At 33.1% G+C, this 20,602-nt stretch overlaps 2 protein-coding genes and 2 non-coding genes across 4 annotated transcripts; 2 read left to right on the top strand and 2 right to left on the bottom strand.

Moving 5' to 3' along the window:
* Positions 1–88: 88 nt before the first annotated feature.
* On the top strand, positions 89–8,699 carry LOC149481470 (trimeric intracellular cation channel type 1B.1). The gene is made up of 7 exons (XM_089704731.1): positions 89–338; positions 2,952–3,108; positions 5,282–5,454; positions 5,915–6,014; positions 6,392–6,512; positions 7,269–7,427; positions 7,851–8,699. Exons 1-6 carry the CDS (start codon positions 218–220, stop codon positions 7,422–7,424), a joined length of 828 nt encoding a protein of 275 aa, XP_089560857.1. The 5' UTR covers positions 89–217; the 3' UTR covers positions 7,425–7,427; positions 7,851–8,699.
* Positions 976–1,047, bottom strand: TRNAP-CGG (transfer RNA proline (anticodon CGG)). The gene has a single exon. It is a non-coding gene; the product is annotated as a tRNA-Pro (tRNA).
* Positions 4,815–4,886, bottom strand: TRNAP-CGG (transfer RNA proline (anticodon CGG)). Its single transcript has one exon. It is a non-coding gene; the product is annotated as a tRNA-Pro (tRNA).
* Positions 8,700–10,360: 1,661 nt separating the features above from the next.
* LOC149481469 (UDP-glucose 4-epimerase-like) lies at positions 10,361–20,505 on the top strand. The gene is made up of 8 exons (XM_089705097.1): positions 10,361–10,503; positions 14,828–15,083; positions 15,495–15,608; positions 16,088–16,264; positions 18,970–19,150; positions 19,372–19,460; positions 19,795–19,987; positions 20,366–20,505. The coding sequence occupies exons 2-8, from the start codon at positions 14,844–14,846 to the stop codon at positions 20,455–20,457; spliced, it is 1,086 nt and encodes a 361-aa protein (XP_089561223.1). The 5' UTR covers positions 10,361–10,503; positions 14,828–14,843; the 3' UTR covers positions 20,458–20,505.
* The last annotated feature ends 97 nt before the right edge of the window (positions 20,506–20,602 follow it).

Raw genomic sequence — 20,602 nt, 5'->3', positions numbered from 1 at the left:
GTCCACCGTGACAGAATGTTCGGGCCGAAGCGACCGCGTTCTGCTGACCAAAATAATCCAAAAAAATTATCTTTCTTCGGCTAGATATTTAGCTTTTAGCCAGTCTCGCGGCAACGTCGCCCGCGGTTGGTCGCGGACACATAGTGTCACGCACTCGTCGGTGTTTAGTGTACAGAAATCCGCTTTTTAACCTCGAAGCTACTTAAAAACAATCACCATGGATCCCGAAGCATTCTTAGACCTGGCCAATCAGATCATTAAACTGAAAATGTACCCATATTTCGACATAGCGCATTCATTGCTTTGCGCTCTAGCTGTGAGAGAGGATTTAGGGTCTGGTAAAGTATATTATATTTTATATATTTTCCCGCCAATTATTGCATACATTTCCGCATCTCGCTCTTTATAAATTTGAATAAATGCAAACAATTTACTATTCCAAAACGACCACAACGTTGTACTAAAATAAATACACCTATACAAGTTAAAAATAGATTCGTTCCCTGTATTATAAAATGAACCGCGTGTTGGATTAATGGGATCAATAGAGCGTTCCTCATAAATTTTTATTTATTAAAATATAACTTTAAGCGAATTAACAATACATTTTTTTATCATAACTGTGATGCAATTTTAAGTCGTTGTTATCCGGTTATCATAATATTATATTTACTTATCTAAGATTATCAACCACGAATTATTTAGCGCTCAGTGTATTATCACCTAATTAAACATTACAGATTTCATGCATTTCTTTGCAAAATACTTTCAATATTAGGTTATGTGCGAGATAAGAGCCGGAATACTTGATATGCTGAAAGGACAAATTGCTGAAGTACACGTCACAGAGAAGCAACAGATGGCGCGAAACTTAAATATAAAAATATGAATATAGTGTAGAGATTATGTAATAGAATATTTATTTATGTTTGTTTATCGGTCTAATAGACATAAAATAATAAAAAGGTATTTCACGGGCTCGTCCGGGATTTGAACCCGGGACCTCTCGCACCCGAAGCGAGAATCATACCCCTAGACCAACGAGCCACGTCTACCAATTGCGAAATTAACGACAACTTTACCCGCGTGCCACGTCATCGTTTTTGCGATACAGTGGAAATACACTATCCAATGAAAACTAATTTTTACACCAACTTTATACTGTTTAGCAAGATATTTAAAACTTTAAAAAATAATAATATACCAAATACTGAACTTATTAACCATTTAAAAATTGAAATAAGGAAGAAGATTTTCAAATAGTTTACAGTAGAACTATAAATTGTAATAAAACTATTAACACACTAACTACATATATACATATAATTCAATTAATTAGGAAAATATAAATTGTTTCCACCCGCGGCTTCGTTCGCGTGCACTTTACATTTTCACCCTCTATTTCACACCCTACAAGTTTTGTTTTCGCAACATAAAGTAGCTCATGACCTTTTACAAATTCTTTAGATATTTAATGAAGTCGACATTAGACAGATATTTACGAATTTATAATAATTATTGTAAATCTATACTAATATTATAAAGCTGAAGAGTTTGTTTGTTTGTTTGAACGCGCTAAACTTGGGAACTACTGATCCGATTTGAAAAATTCTTTCGGTGTTAGATAGCTCATTTATCGAGGAAGGCTATAGGTATATCATCACGCTACGACCAACAGGAAAGGAGCAACGAGGGTGAAACCGCGCGGAGCAGCTAGCATATCTAAGCTTCGAATATTTTTGAGACATTGAGCACCTAGGTAACTATGTATGATATGAAAATATTTTATTATACAACAATGGCCAAACTCTATCAGCAGTTTAACAAATTATTGTCCACATAGTCCTACTACAAACATGATTTTAACTTTATTTCAATGATTTGATTCACTTCAAGTTTTATTTCTAACATAGTGATTTCAAACCTTTAAAAATTATTATAAGGCCTGCGACGGCCACTCCTATTAGGTACCTTCCAATATACATACCTTCCAATATACATACCTTCCAATACCTTCCAATAACAAAGGTGGATAAATCATTAAAATATTTATTTTCATTTCCAACCAGAAGTTTATGAGATAAGCTCGTTTAAATAATGTAAGAAACTCTACATTTTATAATCTTGCCTAGTATAGAATTTTGAATTCTATTTAGGTAATACCTGTGGTAATACGATATGTCGCAGGCAAATTGTATAATGCCGAGCATTTGTAAACGGCGAGATTATACAATTTGCCTGCGACAGATACAAAGTAATTTAAATGTGATCAAAAGACTTCAATTTTTTTATTATTTATAAATTAGGTACAAACGTGCCTTTTGACAGTTGATTTACAGTTGATTTTATACAGTGTACCTAAACTTGTTAAAAAATTTAGTATTTATTAGTATGCAGAGAACATGTAAAGTTAATTTATATTTAGCGCACGAAATGGTATTCATTACAGCATTATAAAGGTAATGGCAGCCAATATAAATTTTAAACACAAAAGCTAAAAGAAACAAAATATCCTATTATTGATAATGAACGCGTTCCTTGAAGATAAATACGAGTTTTCAAGAGAAACAAGACGAAATGTAAAGACAAAATCCTTGTAATGCCTACAACAATATATTTATAAGCAAATCTTCCAAAGGAAAACTTCTCCAATCCACTAAGGATGAATGCATGATAGCAGGAATAAAGTTTCTAAGTACTTTCTTCTATCTTACTTTCTAGTAAATAAAACTAAACTACGCATCCTTGATCAAGTTGTACAATGACAACTCTACCTAGATTTCTGTACCTATATATTCTGTTATGCTATGGCGAAAGATGGGTATCTTATTAGCCATAAATGCACCAAATAAGCACAAACTCCATATTCCAGCTTATCATCAAATGAAATGAAATGATTTATTTGTATGAATAGTTATGTCAAAAACATAACTATTGACTTGATATTCCAGGTGCCCAAGCGTTCTCTCGCAAGCACCCGCTGTCCTGCTGGCTGTCCACCATGCTGGTGATATTCGCGGGCGGCATGGTGGCGAACGGCCTGCTGGGGGAACCCATCCTGGCACCATTGAAGAACACCCCACAATTGGTCATTGGTACTATTACTTGGTAAGTGCGTAAATACCTAGTTGTAGTGGTAGTATATAAATATATTATGTACTACCAAACTATTTACTAATCTCAAACTTAATCATTTATTAATATTGAATTAGACTTCTTATAGACTTTTGAATCGTCATATTTTTAACATTTACCACCGATTCGGAAAGCAGTATCTATGGAGAATCTTTGGAAGGTCCTACATTTTGGGTAAACAATTGATTAGCATCAATGTTGAATCAACGTGTTGCTGCAGACTTGGTGGCAGAGTTTCTGTAAACGTGTTTCTGTCAGTACTACGAGTGGCAGAATTGATGATGCACATTGAAAAGTTACTGTCGCAGAGCAGCAATATTTTCAGCAACAATGTTGATCAATCCTCTGCAAATTTCTACCTTGAATACGAATATTTAAGTAGTTTCCAGTTTTATGTCACATTGTCACGATGAATGTATTTTATTCATTCTTTGTCTTTGTATTTTATTGAACGTTTCTGCTTCGCTGGTTGTTTTGAAAGTTAATTTTGACTCGATCAGTTATATAACCCTTTAATGCAGAGGTAACTTAGTAAGCTGTAAACAGTAAACTGCCACCTTTTATCTGTTTCAATGAACTCAATTTTCCGTTCCACTGGTTGATTTGAACAGAACGTATTGTCATAAAAACTATAGAAAATTGTAGTTAAACAAAAAAAGTTATTGGGTAGATATTCCATAAATTCTTTTCACAATTAACCTGTATGGAATATGTTTATTAATTTGATAAAACTAAGAGCCAAAACAGCTTTAATAAGTTTTTTCTATAACCTATACAATTTCAGCAGGAAATATCAAATTAAGCTCTTGACGTCATTGATAAGGGGACTTCACTGATCGACTCAAATTCTCAATTTCCTTTTTATGTTACTAATTAATTTTTAGATTACAAGTACTTATCGATAATGGGCTCGGATGAACGTTGCGTTGATTGTCACTAATATTTTAATCAACTAATTAGAAGAGGATTCTGGTAGGTACCTATATAAATTACCAGCTTCGCGTAGTTCCCGTTCCCGTGGGATTTCCGGGATAAAACCTATCCTATGTCTTAATCGAAGTTACCCTCTATAAATGTGTGCTAAATTTCATTGTAATCGTTTGATAAGTATTTGCGTAAAAGAGTAACAAACATACATACATACATACATATATACATCCATCCTCACAAACTTTCGTACAATATTAGCAGGATAGGATAGGATAGGATTATTAAATACAATTTGTATACTAGGTACATATTATTTTTTAATATAGGTACTAATATTATAAAGCTGAAGAGTTTGTTTGTTTGTTTGTTTGAACGCGCTGATCACAGGAACTACTGGCCCGATTTGAAAAATTCTTTCGGTTAGATAGCCCATTCATCGAAGAAGGCTATAGGCTATATATCATCACGCTAAGACCAACAAGCGGAGCCACAGCGGTGAAACCGCGGAGCGCAGCTAGTTTTTTAATATGCTGCTAAGGTAAAATGTGCATACCTACGTATGTATGTGTATGTGGGATAAACTCATAGAGATAGAGATGAACTCACACACATTTTTTTATTTAAACACATGCGATAAAGCAGGATAACTTTTGGTAATCCAAAGTTAGAATAAATATATAAAATGAAATCGCAAAATATATGTTAAAATGTTTCGCCTTCAAAAATAGAAGCTTAATTCTGCTTCGACAGGGCTCGTCCGGGATTTGAACCCGGGACCTCTCGCACCCGAAGCGAGAATCATACCCCTAGACCAACGAGCCACATGAGACGAGCTTAAATTTTCACTGCATTTTCATTAACGCATTTTATTATACATAATACCTACCTTTTAATTCACTTACATGCACTTATACAGGGTTACTTGTAAAACACCAGCAACCTCGCAGGACAAGATAGCTAACATCATAAGTAACAACATTTGTTCTACGACTTTACACACACATCACAATTAAAGGGCCAATTAAGGGTCCAATTTCAAAATTGAGTAGGTAGCCGTAAGCCGGTTTAACAACCGAGATTATACGTACCAAATACCAATATCGCCTCTGTGGTAAGTACGTAAGTAGTAGATTAAGCCATATTACTACTAGTATTATATATATGTGTGATATATGTACTATATATATGTACTATATTTTTTTATTTCTCTTTCCAGGTATGTAGTATTCTACACACCATTTGACGTCGGCTACAAAGTAGCCAAATTCCTCCCAGTGAAGGTGGCTGCAGCGGCTATGAAGGAAATATACCGGGCTAAAAAAGTGTATGACGGTGTCAGCCATGCTGCTAAATTATACCCTAACGCGTATATTATTATGATTGTTGTTGGTAAGATATATTTTTATTTAATACTAGTGGTCCGCCCCGGCTTCGCCCGTGGTACATATTTAGTATCCTATATCCTTCTCCTGGCTCTAAACTACCTCCCTGCCAATTTTCAGCTAAATCGGTTCAGCCGTTTTGAGTTATAAGTGGAGTAACTAACACAATATTTAAAAATATTAAAAGCGACTCTAAAATGGAATAATATGTCAGTGACGATTAACTACCGTATAGAAGAAATGTTTTTCGTAATCTAGTCATTATAAAAATTGCACAGTAGTATTAAAATTCATTTATTTTGAGTAAATTGGGCTAATACAAGAAGAATATTGATACACATTTCCGATTAAGATGATCAGAAATCCAGATTGAAGGTTTCTAATATAAAGCAAATTTCATTAATCAACTCTATGTATAAAATTTTAATTTTATGTTGAAAATTGATGCTCTATTTCTTAATTTTCAGGTACACTGAAAGGAAACGGTGCTGGGTTCACGAAGTTGGTTGAAAGGCTCATTCGCGGTGCCTGGACCCCAACTGCCATGGAAACCATGCAGCCTAGCTTGTAAGTTGACGTATTTTATTAAAAAAATAATAAAAACCACTAATATTATGTACAGAAGATCTGTTGGTTCTAGATACTTTTCCGATAAAAAAAATCTTTTATATTTGTCAAAATTATAACATTTACAAACAGATAGAAATAAAATATATTCTGACAATTTACCACTTCATTCGCAAAACTATTCAAATAATTGGTTGATATTGCTATTAGCGATAGTGTCGCCCTCTGAACAGAAATAATCTTTGGAAATTTTTTCAATGGTAATTTATTAACACATCTATGTTCACAAATATTTGACATATTTATTGTTTTTATAACTATCAATATCGTCTCTTTAATCTTTAAACATATTTTAACCGGCTTATAAATTATTTCAGCTACACAAAGGCATCTTTGGTAGCCTCCATTATCTTCGTGTTGGACAAGAAGACGGATCTCATCTCGGCGCCGCACGCTCTCGTGTACTTTGGCATTGTCATCTTCTTTGTTTACTTTAAGGTACCTATGGTTTTAATTTACAATTTTAGAGCAATAAAATTCTTTGAAAAAATTGGAAAAAAATAAGAATTCTCCCAAACTCTAGATTTAGTAATATAAAATAGGTATTGTTCCAGAGTAAAAAATAATTCTTGATTTATGCTCATGTACACATAATATGTGTAAAAGAGTAAATGAGCGTCATATACTATATTATAGTCACTTTGAAGAGATTTGGTTAGATTTTGGATTACATATAGTGAAATTAATACCTTAAAATAATATTGATATAATATGTACCTGCATCGAATGCAAATCCTCGATATGAAAAAAAAAATTTAATTAGATTAGTAGAGTACCTAAACTAGTTTTTTAGTGTGTGAGTAAGTCTTATTAACCATTGATCTAAATCAGCGTTTCCCAACCTGGGGTCCGCAGACATGTCAATAAAATAACGAAAGCCTTTAGTGACTAGACTATTCTGACGGCCTGACTTTGTATTTTTCAGTTTAACGATGGAATAATCTGTCAAGTAATGGGTGGTTAAGCTATTTCATTCAAAATCACTGCAAGAAATTAATCTTTTTTTTTTTTAATAAAAAGATTGACTCAAGTGAATAAGTTTTTTTGGGGGTCCGCGGATCATCATAAGGTGGCGCTAAGGGTCCGCCTTTAGAAAAGGTTGGGAAAGGCTGATCTATATTATAAAAGCTACGCTTAAATAGTTATATTCACACATTCTAATTAACAAATAAATGTTTTTTCAACAATTTCCAGCTATCATCCATCCTCCTGGGCATCCACGATCCCTTCGTGCCGTTCGAGAACTTATTCTGCGCACTATTCCTCGGTGGTATCTGGGACTCGCTCGCCAAGCTCCTGGGTAAGGGACAACCTAAGGAAGAGACGAAAGACGCTAAAAAGACTAATTAGCCTGTGAGTATTTGAAATTAGAACGCATTTTTTTATTTTTTTTTTCTTAAAAGAAGATATATTGGCTGGCTGATTTAATTTTTTTCGTGAGTCGACGCGACGTTCTGTTCTTTTTATTTTTTTTTTTCAGAAATCGATCAAATATATTTTTGAAGTGAAAACTTCTTTAGCGGCGTTGACTGTTGAGCACTTTTTCTGTAATGGGTATAAAATCTTAAACTCGCGTCAGGACACGTGACCTGATCGAAAAAGCGTAAGACGGATACCATTCCAAAATATCAAACATGCTCAACGTTAATAATCAAGTTTTCACTTTTGCCGGCACTCCCGGAGTGCAACCCGTCTTTTTTTTATTATTATCTTCTATAAACTAAGTAGGTACCCTTACGTAATCGTGAACTCTTAAATTTTTTTTTTCATTTTCAGGTCGCAAAGTATCATAACATCTACACCGACGCCCGACCTCTTGCGACATGTTTTTACGTAAAAAATAAAAAAATAAAAAAAAATTGTAAAACCCTTAAACTTGAAAAAAATGGCACAACGACCAAAGTTTTATTTTAGTATATTTAAGTTTGACTAGTCATAAATCATTATAATGTCATAAGTTTTATGAAATGTAAGACGTTTATGTTAGTATGTTTTTTGACAATTAATTTGTGCGTAAATTTTAGTAAGTAGTGTTTCCATGATTGAATTTCAACTAGTGTTGGCATTCATAAGAAATTGGTTAAAATTATGTGTTGTGATGTTTGATTTTAGGAATGTTGTGATGTTTGGTTGTTAAATCATATACTTACAAAGAAAATGTTACCATATTATCTTGTGTCTTCCTATTTTTTCGCCATTTTGACAACGCACAAGTTTTGCCGCGCAAATAGTCTAGTAGTTACTTTTTTACCAGTTCCTCATCATCAAGTATTATCTGTGTGTTGTTTTATATTAAAAAAAACAATGAGCATTGTATTTATATTACTTTAAATTTACTTCGAAACGAATTGCGATCAATACGACTTCCTTTTTATTTTTAATAATTAAATGATACCTAAATAATTAATCAATTTAATTTTTAATTCAACCTCAATAATTTTGATTCAAGTATTAAGACATAATTAGTATTATTTTTTAATGAAACATCTGACCAAATCGCGGGGTGCAAGCGGTGAGGATCACATGTTTCGTTAAATTCATATAATTATAAGCCATTTTTGCAATTGTACTTAATAATCAATAATATGACATAAAAAGGAAGCAATAAAATGTTTTATTTAATAATCATCGTCTTTTATTTTCTTTTTTTTTAAATCGTTGAAAAATTCTAAATAATCTGTAAAATTATAAGTTAAATATTATGTGCTTGAACCATTAAAACTGAAGCCAGAAAAAGCACTCCAAAAATGTAATGTGTTGAAAGCGATAGCTTTCTTTCTGGTCCCAGTCGCAGTTGTATCGCCTTCTCTTATAATAATAAAATATATAGTTACAAAAACACGCTTTGCTAAGAAAACTCATTTATTTCTTGTATTGTCATTCGTCATCGTTTATCGATCAAAATCAAGTTTGTAGGAGTCGGTTACGTACGAAATTACAGACATACAGTTGCTGCTTGGAGCTAAAGCACATAAATAAGCTTATAAAACTTAAAAAGCTTAACAGTGCATTTTCAACCCATTTAGAACAGAAAAATAGTGCTATTAGCTATAAGTAGGATGGGAAATGAACATGGAATCTCAACAATAAAGTAACAGATTCATCTCAATGGTCTCAAGGCTAGTAATGTAACGGGACCGGCGATCTTGTACCACTGACCTATCGGCGGACAACGGTGAATCGAGGGCTAGACGGTTTTGAGAGATTCGTTTGTTTATCTGTGGTGGCTTAGAATCTTGTTTGATTTTCTTTTCTTTCCATTTTTTTTATTAATGTTGGATCACAGATAATTTAATACTGTGTTAGACAAGTAAGTACCTAATGTGTAAGCCTGTGGTGTAGCCCGTGTAAGCAAAGCTGGTTCTACTCTACGTGCAAGTTTATTAAAAATAAACATATTTAAAAAAGATTTAATAATAAAAAAAGTCTAATGTCTATTTGTTTTAATAATAAAATGAAGCAAAAGTTAGGCACTAGCGGCTAAAGAGAGGATAGAACCTACTTACTACTAATAAAATGACGAGTTCATATTATGGGCTTAGAATAGGGAAAGAGAGAGAAAAGGGTATACATTCTTAATTAATTGCAGCCAGCAACTTTAATTATAATCATATGCTATAAGTCTGCTATAATAACAGCTGTTATACACGTCACTGTTATTTTAGTCGCTCTATAGAAATCAACTTTAATTCATAAAAGCTTGAGCTTTTATAGAATAAATGGAATTAAAAGCTTAAGCTAAAGCTTTTAATAAAATGAATAATGCAATATACATAATTAGCGAAGTGCATAATATATGACGCGAAAGCAATGACCACAGAGCAAGTAATATAGGCAATGACTGACTGCAGGGTTATGTTCACACAACTCACAAGGTAAGTTGAGGTCACTGACAAAATGTGGCCGCATGTCACACCGATACGAATGACCTAGCCAAAGTAATGTGTTACGGTGTTCGTTCTTCGTTGTGTATGTGGAATTAAAAAAGCTTCTTTCAAGAGCGCTTTTGAAGTCTCCAAGATGTTAATTAATTTATATTTGCCAGAACCATGGTGGTCTTGTTTCTAATGTGGTGATGCTGAACTGATGATATTTAGCAAATATACAGCTTGCTAATGGTCAAATAATGTTAAAAATCTGCCGATTATTATCGTATACAAAAGTAAGTAAAAAAACCCCGTTTCCCCTACATAATTGATGTGTAGATAAGCTTGAATTATTTATTTATCGGCCATCCGTTCGGCTCAGTGTGATTGTCTGCCATGTTAAGTCAGATGACGTAGTCAGTTCATTGCAGACTTGCGGACATCGCTCGATAATCAGCCAGTCAGATGCGCGCGCGCTGCCCGTCGTGTTGACGCGCCTTTTGCGAAATAACACTAAAACCGATCAAAATAAGTGCAATATTAGTTAATGGGATACGATACACGTAAGTACATAATATATAACAATATAACGGTATTATGAGTGAACAGTTGACAATAACGGTTGCTTTGATACCGGTTTGGTTTCGTTTCGATTTTATTGTTTCTCTCACTTTAAAAACAGCATTTAGGAAATAAGGAAAGTCTAATTTATTTAAGTAGACCACAAAAAAGCTCACGTTTATTTCATAAAATATTTTTTATACGCTTAAATAATTAAAACAATAAATTCTTTAAACACTAATGTCAGTATTAATCTAGGCATGAAGATTTAATTTATATCGAAGAAATAAGAATGAATCAGTTTCCGTTTGTAATTCGCATTGAAGCGTGTTATTCTAAGAAGGCCTGCGGTTAAGACTTCTAAACAGACATCTTTATTTCTTGGGTTACTGAACGCAAAGCTCACAGGATGCAAAAAGATCATAACATAACCGGGAGTCGTCTTATTCGTTCCAGACATACCACATTTTTGTCATTTATTTTTTCATCATAACTAGTTAGGTACATGTCAGAAATATCGCTCATATTGTATATTTAAATGATGAGCTTCCATTTATAGTTTTCATAAATTAAAATAAACTATACTTAGTTACCTATATAAATATCTACTATAATTAAGATAGGTTCTAGTGAAAGGTGAAACACAAACGCGAAATTAATTTTAAAATAATATTTGGTGCTTTGTACCAAATATTCTATCGGTTTAATAATTTCTGCACACATCTATTTAGGTCAGGTGTTCATTAAAATAAAGTATACTTAATTATACTATTAATAAATAATTATGCATATATCTTAAAAACTTGATTCAGTTTTTGAGACATAAATCTCGATGGTAAATGTCAATTCAGCATCAATAAATAATTAACAAGGAATATTTTATAAAAATATAACTATTACAATAATAAAAAAAATAATACAGATTATATAATTATAAATTAAAATAAATACTTAAGAAATTTTAACGCTGACCAATCGGCAATCACCAAGTGCGGGTTGGTAGATGTCGCGTCGCGCGTCGCGTCGTCGAACTTTTGATTCTTCGACATGTCGGTAGACGGTATCCCCACGATGTTGACCTTCACCATTTGAGTAGTGGTGATGTTAACAACACGTGCAGATAAATAATTAAAAAACCAATTTATTTCTTCGCGCTCGCGTGGAATCCCTAGACTTCTCGATTTGAAGTCCGAGGTCCTCATCGGCCACCACTGCTACTAATATATGAAAATCTCGTAATAATTATTTCCAAGAACAAGTATATTTTTCTCTGCATGGAAAATAGCGGTTTATTATTTCTACTTACGTAGAGATAAAGATCAGATAAAATAATTTTGTAATTTCTGCGTATCATTACAAGAAAATCTAATTAAAAACATCAAACATTTCCTACACGTTTATTTAGTGATTTAACATGAATTGATAAGATAATTACTATTCAGAAATGGTATTTATTAATCGGAAACAATCACATATAGATCTCTACTTTTATATGACGTATGTACCTATGTACTAGGTACATTAAAATAATGCTGGTATTGGATTCATGTGAAATGCTTAGGTAGGTACTCATTGAAACACGATTATCTCGTAGTATGTATTTATGAAAAATTACATTATAAATTAAATAGCATTAAAACACTTTGATCATCATACAGCAATTTTTTCATCATTTCTCAATTTTGTGAAGAAATTTACTTCTACTCAATGAAGTCTCTGCATTCTTTTACGTAGGCTTCTTTTATGTTTATGTAGGTACTAGTGTTTTCCTTCCTCTTAACCATCTGCATTAGCAATTATCGTAAGATGATATCATTGGAGTTTTAATTATTAAATCGTGTCGGTAAACCGCTTCATTCATTATTAACTTATATTTTTATCTGTATATTCTCCATTCCATATAAAATATAGTGTATGTTTTTTATTTATAAGTATAAAACTAGCTTCCGCCCGCGACTCCGTCCGCGCGGATGTCGGTCTTCGCGTGGATGGTCTCCATTTTGAGTAACTCTGACAATGACATCTTATAAATATCTATTGGACCCAAATACGGCTAGGCCTATAATAATACGCAACGTGTGTTCTCGGTTCTACAGAACAACGTCTATGGATAAAACTGAAAAATTAAAATTTTTTTGCTACGTATTTTTCCAGAATAAAAAGTATCCTATTTTACGCCCAGGATAATAAGGTATAATTATACCAAGTTTCATCGAAATCGAACCGTTAGTTTTCACGTGATGTCTTCACATACAGACAGACAGACAGACAGACAAAAAAATTTTTAATCACATATTTGGGTTTGGTATCGATCCAGTAACACCCCCTGCTATTTATTTTTTCAATATTTTCAATGTACAGAATTGACCCTTCTACAGATTTATTATATGTATATAGAATAGATTTATCTTTCAATCCATCCAATTTATTTAAGATTTTATTAGTTAATAATGTTTCCAAAAATCATTTTTTATGTACCTAACTACCTATTTAATGATAGCTTTGAATTAACATTGATTCATCATTTATATCTTAATTTATAAATAAACTTATTTAGTCAATCCTGTATCCAACTTTTTTAATAATTATTGAACTTGAGTCTTTCAAACACAGATGTAAAATTTCTGAAGACCTCAATGACATTATAAGATTCGGGACAAAACGGTAAAACATCGTCACAAAAGAGCTCTACTCAGCTGTATTAGCTTCACCTTGATAGCTTTTAGTACGATTTGTCTAATTTTACAAACAATACATTGAAACAACATAAAAAAATATTTATTAAAAGTATTCCTGCGTGACCTTACCTTGCGAACGGTATTTCTATAAATATAATTTCGAGGCTTAAATTGTAATCACGATTTCATAAACCGATAATAATTAGCAATATTAAATATAGGGTATCAAATAAGCAAAAAAAGCTGCAAAACTTTCGTTATTTTTTAAACCGCGCGCTCGTGTAGTTAACTGATAAGTGATAAGTGATAACTGATAACTATTCAACACTATGATGTAGATTGTAGAGACGTACTTAGTATGCGTTAAAACTTACACATCACTCTGAAAATTCTGTGTTGTATTAACAAAAACCATTCTTGAAATAGCCATATTTATAAAACTTTTCTATAAAATTGCTAAAAACTGACTTGCCCTAAAGCATTTTACCCAAAACGGATTATTCTTATTCAACACTGGCTATTATAATATGAGCTTTACTTCCGATAAAACAATCAAGGATTAAACCGAATAATCACGTGCTAACATCCTACTAATAATGAATCCCATCAGCAAATATTGATATAGGTATTTCCTCAATCGAAGACGTGACTGCGGTTAACAGCAGTCTATCCAAGACACGATTTTTATTGCACATTGTTTGGTTGAAATGCGTAATAAAGCTGATGTCAGAATACATTTAATTTTATTTAGCCATATGTATGTGAGATGTAATTATTAATTTCCTGTTGAGAAACACCGCTCAGTGGATTTCCGATTTCTCGGTTTTCTTTAAGAGCAGCAGAAGATTTAGAGATGATACGACCATTGTAACTAATAAAAAACTTAAAATGTTTGCTTGTAATCGTCGTGTGTCAAAGAACATGGATTTTTTTAGAAAAATTGAATATTTTATTGGTAAAATAAATATTATAATAAAAAGTTTTATGTAAGTTCTGATTATGGTTATGGTCCGGGAGCCAGCAGCAGATTTTGTGACCAAGTTCCTCTCAAGCGGTAATTAGTAAAATGCATCAAAGTATAGTATTATGAAGCCTCGTGAACGTCAGCTGGAGCTCGGTTGGGGGGAAGAGCGGTTGTAGCCTCCCGTATCAGCTGACGGTTTTTCCACCAAGATACAGCCAGCTGACATATATATTTATCCACAGTTACATATAAGCTATCATCAGGTAAATTTTTGTTTGAGAGGAAATAACGGAAAATAAATTTTTCTTTAAATTTAACTTTCATGTTCGAGACACCAGCTGACGTATAATACACCATGTTGTAACCAGCTGACTATTTTTTTTCGTTGAGATATTGGGTTAGCTACAATTTGACAAATTTTTAGCTGAGAGGAAATGAATGAATGAATGTATTTTTTTTCCTATGTGCGTGGGAGGCTTCAACCGCTCACCCCCCCAACCGAGCGCCAGCTGACGTTCACGAGGCTTTATAATACTATACTCTCATGCGTCTGACGAATTATCTCTTGAGAGGAAATAGTTAACCAAATTTGCACCTGGCTCCCTAACCATTAGGTAACTACTATAAGATAGCTACAAATTCTTGTAACGCTTTTCTCTCAACTAAAAGATATTCTTCTTTCAGATTAAACGGCTTCACCATGCCACAGTTCCACACAGTATTAGTGACAGGCGGAGCCGGGTACATCGGCAGTCACTGCGTGGTAGACCTCCTCGAAGCTGGGTACGATGTAGTTGCCATAGACAACTTTGCAAACGCAGTTGAAGGCGAAGAAGGCTCCCCAGCGTTGGACCGCGCGGAACAAATCACAGGAAAGAAAATCACGTTTTACAAAGCCGACCTTCTGGACAAACCGCAAATAAATGATATCTTCGATAAGGTAATGATCGCTATCGGTTATGTTATTGTATTGCTTTCGTGTCGGATAGATAAAATTGAAAAATGATATAGAATTAGTAAACGTGTGAATGATAGCGGATGCCCTGATTTAAACTTTAAATAATAATTTATTGTAGAATGAAATGTTTCTTTTTTTGTTTACAATGATGCAGCTCAGCATTTCCGATTCGTCATATTTTCCTCAACTTTTTCCTTGATCATAATAAGAATCACTAGACTACATCATTGTTGGGTTCAATGAAGTTCTCACTTCTTTCTCTTTGAATTTTGATTTATTTTCGTTTTCCTAAATGAACTCAAAAGGATCAAGAGCCAATATTTTTTTAAGGATAGGTATATAATTTAATATTTTAGCCATAAAAGTTTAAAGTATGATGAACATTTCTTACAGCACAATATAGATTGCGTGATCCATTTTGCTGCACTAAAGGCTGTGGGCGAATCTATGCAGCAACCGTTACTGTACTACCAAAACAATCTACTTGGCATGCTCAATCTATTGGAGGTAAGTTATACTTGACAAATACAACTTAACATAATATATAAAACCTTTCAAAAGCGTGTAGAATACTATTTTTATTTGATTTAAAAGTTGTTAGTGAATGGAAAAGTACTACAGGAAAGTACTCTTAAAATATAAAAAATTCTTTTTCATAAGAGAGTCGAGAGAGCTTAAACAGGCACTATCCTTTAATATGGCCCCATAACCTCTCAGACAGTTCATCAATTCGCTTTCTTGCTACTTTAATAAACATACTAGCTGTGTTCCACGGTTTTACCCGCAGTGCTCTGTTCCTGTTAGTCTTAAGCGTGATAATATATAATCGATAAATGGGCTATCTAATACCGAAAGAATTTTTCAAATCGGTCCAGTAGTTCCCGAGATTAGCGCGTTCAAAGAAACAAACTCTTCAGCTTAATATTGGTATAGAATATAGACCAGTCATTAAAATATTTCTACATCTAGTAATATCTTTTCCACAGATAATGCGTTCTCACAACTGCTACCAAATGGTATTTTCCTCTTCTTGTACTGTATACGGGGAGCCAGAACATCTACCAATTACAGAGACGCACGCAACTGGCAACATAACCAATGTTTATGGAAGAACTAAGTACTTCATTGAGGAAATGCTGAAGGATTTGAGTGCTGCTGATGAGGTAGATTATGATTTATCTTGTGTTAATTAGTGACTAGTTATTTTGCGTGACTTTCGCTTAGAATAGACGTAACTTTCTGTCCTAGAAGATTTTAAGAAGCTTTCAGAAGAAGCCATTGCTTCTTTAAAATAGTTTGCTTATGCCTTATAGCCATTAAAATGGCTAGAGCACAATCTCTATGGAAAATTTTAATTCTATGTAATTATTTTAATTACATTGATTTAAAATTTTATATAATTATATATTAATATTGGTGTCGTTAACTTAAAATTGCGTATTCGTTTAATATAAATAAAAGAATGTTATGTATTGTATGTATTGTATATTATGTGTATATTAATATGTATATAATGTATAAGTAGGTATTCTTAAATTATATTTATTACAATATATTATTATGTATTTATAATATAAGTAGTTATATGGTTTAAAATTTAAATATACTGTAATTCATTATCATTGCTGCACCACCTATTGTTTTCACCTCTTTCTTATAATTAAAAATCCTACCCATAGTTTGCCTGGTAGAAATCGCTTAGAAGCGATAAGGCCGCCTTTTAAGCTTTATAACATATTGTCTGTTTCTTTTTTTTTACGTGTATTTACTTGGTGCTGAATAAAGTGTATTTATTTATTTATTATCTTTATATTTATTTTTTCTCCTCTTTCGAGGGTCAAATTAAAACCAATACACGGGCCTGAGCCAAGTGCATTGGTTTACATGATACTTAAGTAGATGTGGGTGTATTGTTAAGAAATTTTCTTGTGAGACGACAGGTGTTAAGAATGACTGCTTTTTGTATAAGTGAAAGTGTAGATAACGGCATTTGGAGTATTTTCAGATTTGAAATGAGTGACTTTGGGGTGACACCGGTTGTAGATATTACAATGGGGATGATGTTAACAGTGTGTACTTGCCATTGTCGTTTAATTTCAGTAGCGAGCTCAATGTATTTTGACATTTTTTCAGTGTATGTGTTAAGAAGATTGTGTGTGTTACATACTGCTATATCAATTAGTAATACTGTGTTTTTAGTTTTGTCAAATATTGTTATGTCCGGCCTGTTAAAATGTATAGTCTTATCTGTAATGATTGTTCTATCCCAGTAAATTTTAATAGAGTCATTTTCGAGGATTGTGTTAGGCTTATATTTGTAGTAGGCGATTTTTTTGGAAACAAAGGAATGTTTGTGAGCCAGATTTTGATGTATGATCGCTGCCACCTGATCGTGTCTATGTTTGTAGTCCGTTTGTACTATGGATTTGCAAGCACCGGTGATATGTTGGATAGTTTCCGAGCTACTATGACATCTTCTGCACAAATCAGTTGGCAAGTTAGGAATGCGGATGATATGTTTTTGATAATTGCGGGTATCTATGACTTGATCCTGAATGGCGATCATGAAAGCTTCAGTCTCCGGGAACAGTTCGCCACGCTTCAGCCATTCGTTCGATGCATCTCTATCCACGTGTTGTTGACCAAGGTCGGCATGATGTCTCCCATGTAGAGATTTCTGTGACCACGAATTCAGTTTCTGTTGTTTATTGTATAATTTGGGCTGAAAGTTTTTATTACTTAAATTTAGTGGGGTTAGTTTAGTGTCTATTTCTGTAACGTATTTATGTAATTGTGAATGTTCTGACATGATTTGAAAGTATTATTATTAATACTCATTTAATAAGTTAGGTACATAGGTATTATGTAATTTTATAAATGTTTATTCATTATGAACATTATACTACCGTGGAATTACATTTATTTTCGTATTTATGAATGAATAATTACGGAATACTTTTGTATCTACCATGTGAAAGTGGTCTCTGGTCTCATTAATACAATCACGTACCATAACGTTTGTACGCGAGCAATAATTAAGACGAATGGCAAAGGAATAATCATAAATTATTTTACCGTAAATACAGGCTTTACAATTATTTTTATAATAAATAGCTACTTGTATCTATTGGATTGGACAATTTAATTGTAGGTATTAAATTATTGGAACAGTTTTATTTTGCTCTACTTTCTAGTTTAAAATTGAATACAATCGATGATAGAACAAGAAGCTATGAATTTACGTACCTAAGTATTTACCTACAGCTATATATAGAAAATATTGTTTACTTTATAAACAATTTTCTCAGAATTTTCGCTGAAAGCAGTCAACAATTATTGTGATGTAAAATAGATAGCACGTGTTTTTCTGATGATATAATAGAAATGTCTTTACAACCGGTTTCCTTCACCCACTGTGATGAACGTAGATGATAAGTTCAAGGACTGCTTAGTTCCGCAATTTAATTGTGTCGATGAAAAATTTTTTCTTAGTATAGTTTTATGATTTATCCTGATTTATTAAACACATAACTATGTGTATAGTTTTAGTATGTTACCTCATTACTATAGGTCAGCTCTATTTTGGAAGAGAAACTTCTAAAAAAATATTCTAATTTCGGAAAATGATCCGATATTAGTACTTATGTAGAATACTTGTAGAGCATTGACATGATTTAAAAGAAGCGTTTTTCAGTAGACATTTTATTAAATTGTGTACGTAAATTAGAGCCATAATTTTCCATATCCTACACTTTAAGGGAAAATGAGAAATAGGTATCGCAAACAGGTCAAAAACTGCGTGAGATAAATAATGTCCCTTTTCTTTGCACTTGTCCATAAAATTTTATTAAAATGGTATAATTTTCAGAAATGGAACATAATATCGCTCCGATACTTCAACCCAGTGGGAGCGCATCCATCAGGGCTCATTGGTGAAGACCCCACGAAGGAGTTCACCAACCTCATGCCGTTCATGGCCCAAGTAGCTCTGGGAAAGAAACCTGTGTTAACTATCTTTGGAAATGATTATAATACGCCTGATGGAACAGGTGGGTATTTGTTAAAAACATTTTGGTTTTGTTTAAAAGGGCCCCAAATATCTAATTTTAAGCTTCTTAATTTTCTAAAAGTTTAAGGCAGTTTTAGCTACTCGTAACTGAATAATATCTACATTTTGTAGATTCTAAATTTTTATTTATTAGGTAACTTTACTAATTAAGTTGTATATTTATTAAACTAGTCAATAAATAATATTCATATCTATCTTCAGGAATTCGAGACTACATTCACGTGATGGATCTTGCCAATGGCCACGTGGCTGCATTAAATTTATTGAGCACCAATCACATCAGATTAAAGGTATGTTTTTAAAAATTCTAGCATTATTTTGTATCTCATCACCATAATACTCGGGTTCCACTAGTGACTAGAAGGACGGTCTTTTGGAAGGCTTACGCTCAGTAACGGCCGGTACTACGTATATTACTTGATCTGTGGCATGTCTGTGGCCGGTACGCGTTGAGCGGGAGTAACGCTCTTAACACTTTTTGCCTTATATTTTTCATGCTATCTGAAATTAAAACTAAAAACTATCTAGAAGTAAGGAAACTATTTTATTAAAAAATTCAAGTGCCTATATACTCCTATAGGCTATAGCAAAGTCCCTTCTACGCAACATTCCACATATTTTCAGGTATACAACCTAGGCACAGGCCGAGGCGTGTCCGTCAAAGAGCTAGTAGATGTCTTCGAGCGGGTCACACAAACGAAAGTCCCGGTGAAGTACGTGTCCCGCCGGTTGGGGGACATTACCGCTATGTGGGCGGACGCCACGCTTGCTAAGACGGAACTTGGTTGGACCAGTGCTAGGAGTATTGAGGAGATGTGTATGTTTATTGGTGTTTTTATGTAATAATGGAAAGATAGTAGGTACAAGTTGTTTATTGGGGTTTTTGAGTAAAGTTAATACTTATGTATTACTTATGTAAGGGGACTTGGGATGAACCAAAAACAACTTAGTGGTGCCGTGGTAATGCCGTTCATATGTATGATAATAAAATAAAGAAAGCGAATGCTACTTTTGGAATTTATTCAGATGAAACTATTATTTATTTGTACAAAAAATTATGCAATTAATTTACTATTTATAGTGTATTCTTCAAAAATACAAAAAGTGGGGCAAATTTTTTCGAATTAATTACTTAACTATGTAAGTATTATGAATGAATTAGTTATAAAATTTAATTAGTTAATCCATATTACAGGTAGCGACTTCTGGCGATGGCAGACAATGAATCCCGACGGCTACCCCAAGAAGAACAAAGCCAGTGTCATAGTGATGAACGGAAAGAGTTAGTGTCACGCATTATATAGTTATGTATTAATAAATAAGTATTTTATATTCAATCCATTTGTTTTATTTTAATCTATTTATACCTATATAGTTTTCCCCCATGTTACATAGTTAAGTAGTTTTTAAGTTTTCATGGCACAGCCACTTA

This window comes from Colias philodice, chromosome 16, assembly GCF_061535455.1.
Source record: "Colias philodice isolate Cphi_HAF_F1 chromosome 16, ilColPhil1 Martin Lab GWU primary, whole genome shotgun sequence".
NCBI classification, from domain to species: domain Eukaryota; kingdom Metazoa; phylum Arthropoda; class Insecta; order Lepidoptera; family Pieridae; genus Colias; species Colias philodice.
The sequence above is the reverse complement of the archived record's forward strand: the minus strand, read 5'-3'. Positions and strand labels throughout refer to the sequence as shown.